This window comes from Syzygium oleosum, unplaced genomic scaffold (genome assembly GCF_021117445.2).
Source record: "Syzygium oleosum isolate NSW1041296 unplaced genomic scaffold, Sole_v2.1 Sole_v2.02, whole genome shotgun sequence".
NCBI lineage: Eukaryota > Viridiplantae > Streptophyta > Magnoliopsida > Myrtales > Myrtaceae > Syzygium > Syzygium oleosum.
The window spans coordinates 2,363,353-2,373,482 of NW_026607486.1; the positions used below are offsets into that span (position 1 = coordinate 2,363,353).

General features: G+C 40.5%; 2 protein-coding genes across 3 annotated transcripts; one reads left to right on the forward strand and one right to left on the reverse strand.

Annotated features, from left to right (window-relative positions):
- Positions 1–132: 132 nt before the first annotated feature.
- On the forward strand, positions 133–1,999 carry LOC115684716 (sm-like protein LSM3B). The gene is made up of 3 exons (XM_030609575.2): positions 133–342; positions 1,197–1,292; positions 1,746–1,999. The coding sequence occupies exons 1-3, from the start codon at positions 226–228 to the stop codon at positions 1,824–1,826; spliced, it is 294 nt and encodes a 97-aa protein (XP_030465435.1). The 5' UTR covers positions 133–225; the 3' UTR covers positions 1,827–1,999.
- Positions 2,000–3,111: 1,112 nt separating this feature from the next.
- LOC115684714 (fructose-1,6-bisphosphatase, cytosolic) lies at positions 3,112–7,636 on the reverse strand. 2 transcript variants are annotated; one of them, XM_030609570.2, is made up of 12 exons: positions 7,038–7,632; positions 6,401–6,448; positions 6,201–6,275; positions 6,065–6,126; positions 5,890–5,956; positions 5,633–5,746; positions 5,283–5,369; positions 4,938–5,008; positions 4,729–4,794; positions 3,989–4,075; positions 3,785–3,860; positions 3,112–3,479 (listed from the first exon to the last, which is right to left on the reverse strand). In XM_030609570.2, exons 1-12 carry the CDS (start codon positions 7,194–7,196, stop codon positions 3,366–3,368), a joined length of 1,026 nt encoding a protein of 341 aa, XP_030465430.1. In that variant the 5' UTR covers positions 7,197–7,632; the 3' UTR covers positions 3,112–3,365. The 2 variants fall into 2 exon arrangements, with proteins under 2 accessions (XP_030465430.1, XP_056164521.1); XM_056308546.1 differs by lacking the exon at positions 3,112–3,479 and having other exon boundaries at positions 3,799–3,912; positions 7,038–7,636.
- Positions 7,637–10,130: the final 2,494 nt, after the last annotated feature.

Genomic DNA, 10,130 nt, shown 5'->3' on the forward strand with positions numbered 1-10,130 from the left:
TGATTTTATTAAAGCATAACAAGAGAGGGAAAAAATTATGCGGTGCTACAAATCGTGAAATTCAAAAAGTTATTTATTTTTTTTAGGTTTGTTTGTTTAAACCGACCCTATAAAAAGGAAACTCTTTTATTTTCCGAAGCTGAAAATTTTTGTACGGCCCCGGTCGCTCGCAGTTGCAGAGGAAAGAGAGGCGCGAAGAAGAAGAAGGAAGAGCGGAAGGAGGAGATGGCGAGCGAGGAAGAGAGCGCGGTGAAGGAGCCTTTGGATCTGATCAGGCTCAGCCTCGACGAGCGCATCTACGTCAAGCTCCGCTCCGACCGCGAGCTCCGCGGCAAGCTCCATGTACGCACATCCAACCTCGCTCCGCTCCACTCCTGTCCTCTGATTGCTTCCCCCCTTTTACCCGTGCTTGGTTCTTGAATTCCTTTTCTGGGTTTGCTTCAAAATGGGTTCTTCTCTAGGCATGTTGTGCTTTGGTTCTCGGGTCAATCGAGTTGTTAAGGACTAGGGTTTGTCAGGGTTCTAGTTGCTTTGGCTTTTCCCTTTTTTCGCCCTCTTTTGTTTTTTGATGAATTTGCTGGAATTCGAGCGTAAGATTTTGGGAGGATGATCGTTGATGGACCGATTTTAAGGGGGGGCTTTCGCGACATGGGTGTTTGGTGATCATATTAAGTTGAGCGGGAAGCGCATCTTTTCGAGGGCGACAATGAGTAGTCTATTTGTATGGATTTGAGTTCTTGGCATGCTGAAGTGAAATGGGTATTCCGTCGATCTTTTGTGACCAATGTAGGCGCCGATCTTTTGTTGCTAAGCTAGTGTGTTTCGAATTAGATGTTTGCCCTATTTTGAGAGACTACTTGGTCGCATCTGGTTGTTGTTAGGCGTGTTCGGGCGCTTAAAGCTGTAGTTGGTAGAAGAGCTACTAATAAGATGCTATCTTGAAGTAGATTTTCTCCACTTAATACTACAAATCAGGTCAACATAGCCATTTTTTGAAGCGGCAGTCGGCATGGCCATGATAAAATGTCAGATTTTCGAATTACACCATATGTGGGTTGGATAGATGTGCATGAAAATCCTGGATGGCTGAATTGTGTCTTTTTCCTTTGTAACTTGATGATGCGGAGTCCTGGAATTTAGCATCTCGAGTATTCTCCAACACTAATCTTTGTGGGTGAAAATTTCATCTGTTGCAGGCATATGATCAGCATTTGAACATGATACTTGGGGATGTTGAGGAAGTCGTTACTACTGTAGAAATTGATGATGAAACTTATGAAGAGATTGTACGGGTATGTTGTTGTCCTCTGACTTTCCCATATCCTTTCCAGATGATTGTTAGGCCAGTGCGAATCTTGGAAAAAAAATGGTGCATGATCTTTGTTTTCTCCACACGGTTGGAAAGTTTAGGGCCGATATAATTGCGGTACAAACTGGAGTCTGCCGGCAATTTATAAAATTTGACAAGTCTCCAATAGCTCTAAACATTTTAAAATTTTGGTTTGCGGTAATTGGAAAGTCAGAGACCATTACTTAATTCTCCATGATAAACGGCAGTATATCAATTTTGAAGTTGGCCAATCAGTTGAATCTTTGGGTACACTTCAAGGAATATTTATTACAAAATAGAAGTCAATGAGAGCATCTTTCTCTGTTTCCAAATATTGTTTAACCGTCTTTTTACTCCTCGTTTCCCTGTTGCAAGACACTGTTTAATCTGTTCTTTGTCTATGCTTGACTCTCAGACTACAAAACGCACGGTTCCATTTCTCTTTGTTAGAGGAGATGGTGTCATTTTGGTATCTCCTCCTCTAAGGACGGCATGATTCTGAAGGGAAAAGCTTGGGCACCTTTTTAAGCGGCAACCCAACTGTGATGGTTCATCTTTATGTTTCTGTATTGTAGTCCTTGGCTGGCTTTCCTGGTCATTGTTTTGGTTTTAAACTGATCATGCTATGGCGGAATGGTGGTCAATATAACGACATGATTTGATACTTAATTTGATTTGCCATCTAATGATTGATGATTGTTTTTGGCATTGTTGCAACTTTTAGTTTACAGCTTCGGAGGGTTGTTTTCATGCATAGTTCGGTAACATTAGGCATTTGAAGTATGCGATGTGAACATATGACAGTTGAATAAATATTGAACAAAATGTCTACTGTAACGTTTGAAATTTAAAGCATCGATGTGATACCCACCTGCATCTTTGCGGTTAGGGGACACGGAGTAAGAGTTAGTTACTGAGTCGACCCCATTTGCAAATGAAAAGATTTCGACACTGTTGGTCTATTCAAAATTGTCATGTTTTGTCTATGTTTGCTCTTTCAAGGTGTGAAGGAAATAAACCTCCTCCATTGAGATCATGCCATGATGTTTATATATGCAATTCAACCATTCATATCACAATTTGCGTAGGTCCAATAACTGATGTCATCTGTCATCAATGGATGCCGTTCGTGTCAACGCTAAACAGTTCTTTGTTTGGCCAGTAAAAGAGCTTAACTTTTTACAAAAAATTTCAAAGATACATCTGACTCACATCGCCCTCCGATAAGTTTTCTCATGATCATGCAAGTGAAGTTTCATCATCGTGTATGGGGACGGGCCCAAACAGTTGAAGCAATATACTCGCCGTCCTCGCTCTTTTTTTATTGGTTTTGCTATTTCTCAATCATTTAGTAATTTACAGAGAGATTACTCCCGCAACATAGATGAACAGATTGAAGTAAATAGCGATGATGGAATAATGAAAGAGGAAAAAACAAAGTTTGGGGTTTTAAGGCACATGTTTTATTCCTTTTTTATTGCACAGCTACATACCTTGAGCTTCTTGATACATAACAAAAGAGATGAGTTTATTTTCGCACCATCTAGGCTTAGTGATCATGATCAGCATGTGCGTAGGAAATTTTCCAACAGCAAGCAGAACTACATGTTGTGGAAACAAAGTCGACGTCACAAGCCATCTCCCAAGACAAACTACAAATTTCATTAGCATCAACAGGAAGAAGGCAGACGCAGAAAACTCATTCTTCATGCAAATTGCGCATGTCACTTCGTCAATTCTGGTAGTTTGAACTATGAAGTTACCACTGAGCCGTTAGCCTCTTACCAAAAAGGTATCCTGGTAAACTGGTAAGCACATATCAGAGTACATGCTTATGCTAGCAAATCACTGTAATTTTGACTTTTCATCAATCAAAGATCAACATTGGTTGCTGACAAAGTATTGATTCTAGTATCTGGTTAGATTGAAAACAGTATAGAAGGTTCTAATCTTGTGAACCCATGATCCGTCAAGCCTGGTAGCTGGACAAACGGTCTTGTCTGATGCGAAGACAAGAAAGGAGCAAACTACAACTTCATTCTTTTTTCTCTTCAGCAGCATAGAGTGCCTTGATTTCCTCTACGTCATCGTAGCTGCCGAGGAATATGGGAGACCGCTCATGTACATTGGTTGGGATCAAGTCAAGTGCCTGCAGGACCATTAAACTCAGTTTAAATGGGGCTGGACTACCTTAATCTAGTGCTGTTAGCCAAGTATGACTCCAAAAAAAGGGGAAAGAGGAGATGAAGCATGAAATAGATCGGCATGACGCGAATTGGTGTCACCTGGTTCATTTATCCAAAAAGAGTTCAAAACCTCAAAGGTCGCAAAAAAGAAATGTGATTGAGGAAGACTACGGTTGAGGCAAACAAAAGGGGAAAAAAAAGGGCTTAATACTAATGTAAGTTCGCTCAATAACGGAAAAATAACCAGAAAAACCTTGAGAGTTCATACCCGTTGCTTTCCAGTAAAGGCCTGACCTCCTGCTTGTTCCATCAAGAATGACATCGGGAAGACTTCATAAAGAACGCTATTTTGAGCAAAAGAAGGAATAAGTTGTCGGAGGATTCCTATCTTTATCACTTCAATTGCAAGAGAAAGTGACAATAAGCTCTAGCCAAGTTGATTGAGGCGAAAAGATCACATTTATCATCATACCGCAGTTTTCCATTTGGACTCTTCTTATCAGCAGGGTACAAAAAGATGCCTCCATACAGTAAGGTACGATGAACATCAGCTACCATGCTGTCAAACAGGATGATATCAATACATGTAGACGTAAACCGGTTGTCTGAGTATAAGAAAAACTTTAAAAAAAAGCCAAAAAGATCAACATTTGAAACGTAAAAAATATACTGAAGATGCAAGCTTAAGTTTGACGAATCTATATATCTAGAAATTGGATGAAGTTTCAGTCATTATAACTCGACATATCAGATAAGTTTTATCAAAAGATGAACTATAAATGGACTCCCAACTTGCAGGCACAATTGCTCAGCCCATGGCATTTAGCTGAAATTATGATTTCAAATTTAATTTAGAAAAGAACGAAAATTCCTGCTTGAGTAAGCTTCCCTGAATGGATTGCGGACTATGGACTGCTGCATCTAGTAATTTCTGATTATACCGAAATGGCTGTATTTCCTTGGACCAGTTTAAAAGAAACTTTGAGATGATGTCCACTATTTGTTCAATCCAACCTACGACTTTTACAAGTTTAGACCCCAGTCAGGTAATATGATAGTACTTGACACAAATCAAACTTCATGGGAGAGATTGTTTCCGACAGACAACCAGTTGCCAAATCCAACAATCAGAAGATGCAAAATATAAGTGAACGGCAAAGCAAGATATTAGATCAAAACGCACGAAATAGGTATTCTGCACAATCTTGATACCTTCCAATATATCTCAAAGATTTTGAGGACGATCCATCTTTCGGGAACTTGCATTTCTCAACATACCTAAAGTCAAGGAGGAAAACCTGATTCGTGAACTTTAAATATGACATTTTCACTGAAAAACAAACACACATATGACATCACCATCAAGCAACATGCATTTAACCTAGAACAGATATTCTAACTCCAATTCCAATTTAACTCACTCAGCAGTTGGACCATCCCAGTGTTTAGCATTTCCCTCATTCACTGAGTAGATCTTCCCTTTCTTTGGAATCTATATAAACAAAAGGAAAATAATGCACAACAACAATTGCTGGAAAGAGACATGCAGTGCAGTTATATGCTATTTGAATTAAATCACAAGGTTTCTGGTAAAACAGATCTATAAAAAAGTTGATCTTTTTAGTCAGCCGGCTCAGTTCAGCCACAACCAGAAGGGTCGCAACTGATCGTGCTGAAGTGGCCCCAACAAAAAAAAAAACACAAAGCAATAACGATTTATGCACATGTGGAGGTTCCCGAATTAATTAAATGCAGTAGAACCGTACCTTGATGTCTGGATGAGTGAGGATGAATTCGCCCAATGATGGGTCCAGGGTAAAACCATTAACACCACATCCAGTGCTTAGCACAAGCTGCCAAGTTGTACCAAGCCCAGCTCCGTAAGATAACTCAATGCAGATTCATATTTCAAACTCCAAACAATTCATTCATGAAGTATATACTTCATAAAAGAACTAGTCCTCATATAAGAGTTTTGTTCCACTCATCATAATCAGCGTAACAGTGCTACCAGCACTTAGTAAGTCTTGACATAACCAGTTATTCTAAGAGAATAACATCTATCCAACCAACGGATAAACTTTATAGAGCTAGTACACAATAAATACGTAATTACCGTGCAAGAGCTGCCATACATGCAATAGCCAGCTGCCAGCATGTTTTTCCCAGGTTGCAACACATCCTCTAAAGTTGGATCATTAGCATGTTTGATCATATAGATCCCAAAGATCTCCATGAAAGAGAAGAGGTTCAAGTGATTACTACATATTAAGCTATCAACCAGAAAAGGTCACCAGACAATACATGTTGCAGCTGAACAACTTCAACAACTGAAATTATTGAAGATAGCGCAATTAAGGGAAGAAAAATTACAGTTCCAATTGAAACACCGCAGTCGATGTTTGAGGATCCATCCAGCGGATCAAAAACAACACAATACCTGCACTATGAGAATGGATTCATCATTTACTTTAACAGGAAGCATAGCTTTAGAAGACAACACGTTTCTTGGAGAAACAAATGGCATATCAAGAGAGTCAGCACTTACTTTCCACGCTTAGATGGCTCCACAAACGTTGCCTCTTCATCCTCCTCTGACACGAGAATGCTCTGCAGAAACCAACAGTTTTGAAGAAGAAATATTCTGCATAGCACTGTGCTTAAACATATTAGGACTAACTCACCGTGCGGCCACTGCTGACCAATGCCTTTATAAATACTTCATTCGAAAGCACATCCAGCTTCTTCTGCTCTTCACCCTTTTCAAGCAAGAAAAGAATACTCATAGTAAAGAACTGGAAGCACCTTACATAACTACCCAACTTGCCAGAAAGACAACCCAGATTTATAATGAATCAATTAAGCGAATATATAGGGGAGTCACCTGGACATTTGTCTCTCCAGCAAGCCCGATCAATTTGGCAAGGCCTGCCTGCACAAGTATACATCACCACGTTCACTCACATGTAAGTGGGTGTGACAAAATTGAAGACCCACTTCCGACAAGTACACACATAGGGAAAATCCGATTCACCTATCACAAAAGCGGGACATGTCACAACACTACCACAAAAAGAAAAGAAAATCTAAGTGCCCCAAATATTGAGCTTTTATAGTAAAACCTTTTGCTGGACGCAAAGCTTTGCAAAAAGTTTCAATCACAGAAGATGCTTTCGAAACAAGCATCATCGGTAATAAGGGGCTTCTCTGTTTCTGACAACACAGCAAGCACAGATTTTTTTTTAACGAGGAACGAGGAAGAAGCGACAAGAACCATGAATTACTCCAACCACGGTGGGCTCACAAATCATTCGATACCCTCGAATTACCTAAGCTTCCACTTTTTTCCCCGGGAATATATTCTTCCAAGATAATTAATTCCCTTCATTGCACTCGATTCAATTCAACTCAATCAGTGAACGCGAACCTGGCTCGGAATCGATCAAGATTCAACTCGAACCAATACCAACGATAATCCAAAACGAACGGAAAGATCATCGGGGAGGGAGGGAGAGGGGGACCTTGTTAACGGCAGAGCAGACGAACTTGCAGCCGAGAACAATGTGACTGAGGAGGATGGTGAAATCGCCGCGGGACTCCGGGTGCCTCGACTGCTCGTTCAGCACGAACCGAGTTATGGTCATCAAATCCGTCCGGTGAGCATCGCTCTCGTGGTCCATCTCTCTCTCTCTCTCCCTCCCTCCCTCTCCCTCACTCTGTCTGAAATCCACCGGGATGCGTGTTCTGTATGACAAAACCCCTCGCGAAAGGTAAGGTTCAGCTCGGAAGAATTCTTCGCTTTATTCGAGGGGAGGTGATAATGATGACGAATAAAGAATATGGCAGGAGGGTCGCAGGTGGGTGGATAATCACGAATTGTGTGCGTGTGCGTTTGTGTGAAAGAGGAAGAGGATGGGTCTATCTGGTGGCATAGGAAGCTTCCGACGACACGTGGCGACAGCGCAGCGCGGGGAAGGGGCTGGTGGTCCGTGGCCGTCGTCCCCCGGGATAACGCTCTTTGTCCTGACCGAGCTCTAGAGAGAGAGAGGAGATGGTTCGGACGGTGCCTGCGAGTTTTTACGACGAATGAGAATCGAGGAAGAGGGAGGAAGAAGACGACCGAGGTGCCGGGGGGGAAGTAAATGCTTGAGCGTTGTCGTCGTCTTACCCGGCAACAGCGACGGACGAGATTTTGGGGGCTGTCCCCTCCGCTGTCCAATTCTGATTTCGGAGGTCGGAGGTCCCACCGGAGGATCTGCCCCTGCGCCGGGTCGAAGGATGTCTTTTCCATTCCGCGACTGGCTGACGTGGGATTTCGGATTTCTTTATTTCGTTTTTCTTTAAATAATTACTTGGGAGTTAATTCCAAAAAAAAGAACTTTACGTTGAGTGACAATTCTGACCCGAATATTTTTTTTATCTCAATAAAACGTACAAATTTTTACTTAAGTCTCAGATCTGGCCTCAGTGATGTAAATTTTTTAAATTGTTCGGGTCAGATTTGGAACTTAAATGAAAGTTGGCAATTTTTTATGAGAAAAAAAAAAATTCGGGTCAGAATTGTCACTTGAGGTAAAATTGGTGCCTTTTTGTTCTGGAATTAAGCCTCATTACTTGTGTTGCTTATCAAATTAAAATACTGAAATTGTTATCGATAACGAAAATATTTTTCATCGACTAATTATTTCAAGTGATGCAATCGATCATTTTTTGGAGAATATTTTTCAAATCATTCATTTTCTACAAAACAAACGGAGCTAGTCTCTCTTTCCAAATCGCAACATTTGTCCTTTCAAGTGGAGCACCTATATGCTTGATTCGAATCCCACAGATCTATGAAACCCGACCCCTCTCCATCTCTTTCTCTCTCAAATGTACCTATCATTGCATCTTGCCATTAAAGGTGCACGCAAATACTCTTGTACCATCTCGTTCTTCGCCTCTCAATCTATGTTTTATGAGTTGTTGGTCTGCCTCGTCTGTAATACAGGCGAAAAAATTCGGTGGTTTGCATCCACTACGTCGCCATACGTGAGCCAAGTCATCTCCACTCAAAAGGTAACACTTGTCATTTGATATGGACATGGATGAAAAATAAAAGATTAAAATCGGAAGCTTCCTTTTTCCTAGTTGGCAAACTAATGAGTTGAGAGGACATAATAATAAATGCTAACATTTAATCTGTTACTTAAAACTCCCTCTCATTTTTCAATTTTTAAGGGCTTCTTTACCTTTTCTCTCATTCTCTCCTTTTTTATATTTCTAAAATTCTCTCCTCTTTTTTTTTAAGGACTTCTTCACCTTCTCTCTCTCTCCCTCCTCTTTTGCATTTCTATTTCACCTTTGGAAGATGTAGAGGTGCTCTTTCGCGCTTTTTGGCTCTTTCGACCAAACTCATTAGTCTCTACTTTTCTCAATTGAAGCTTCTCAATTAAGCTTTCCAATAACAGGCTCTCAAGCATCATTCCCATCGTACGTAGGAACCTGACCCGATTGAACAAGCTAGAGATGGGGGAATTCGTTCTCCAAGGCTATACAAGCTGAGCTTAGAGCATTCTCAAGCTTATAGGTTGGCCAAAACCCTAAAGGAAAAGAAAGAAGAAACAAAAAGATCGGCTCGTTTTTTTGTTTGTGTGACTCGTGTAAAAATCCATTGGATTTACTTATCGCCGAAAAATGATTCCTAAATGATTTAGAAAATTATTTTGCTCCTTGTCCAACCTCTGCTCTTTTATTTTTCAAAGTTGATAATTAAGGGTAAACTCCCATGATCAAAGTGATACTCTAAACACAAGTCACCAAGTTAAGTGCCTCCTCATTTCAATCCTTTTTAGTATGTCAAGTGCTGGTTGATAATCAAGTAGTGTGCAAAAAGAAAACAACGAAAGAAAGATAAGGAGATCAATGAAAGAAAAGGGTTTAAGTAAGAAACAAAGAACTATAAAATCGTGTTCAGGAATGTACAAGCAGTAATTTCTATCTATAATAAGATAATATAGGGATGAATCAAACACCGAAAGAACATTCTACCCATAACCTGAACTTAGCGACAGCTTCACGCACAACAGTAAAACACCAAAAGATCATCCTACCATAACCTGACCAAGCTGGCTTGTCCGGCGCACTCGAAATACTGAGTGATCCGAAACTCATTTGCATTTTCTCGGTTCCCAAACGTCGAAATATATCCACTCTTTTATGATAATTCTCCTTAGTTATTGCACTGAACACAACAAAAAAGAAACTTTACACAAAAAAACAAAAACAAAACTTGGTGAAAAAGAGATAAATAACATGAGTCAAATGAAGGAAACTTACTTTCATGCCACACACCCCAGCCCAAGAAGCCAAGAAGAGAGAGAGTGGACGATAGAGTGAGAACAGAGAACAGAGAGAAAAAAAATGAGCTGATCTTTACGTTTTTTCTTTAGGTTTTTGGGCAATCTGTAAGCATGAGAGCACTCCAAGCTCAACCGGCATAACCCCGGAGAATCAATTCCCCCCATCTTTAGCTTGGTCAATTGGGTTAGGTTCCCAAGCATGACGAGAATGATGCCCGAGAGCCTCTTATCGTAAAGCTTGAGAAGCTCCAATTAGGAAAAGTAGAGACTAAC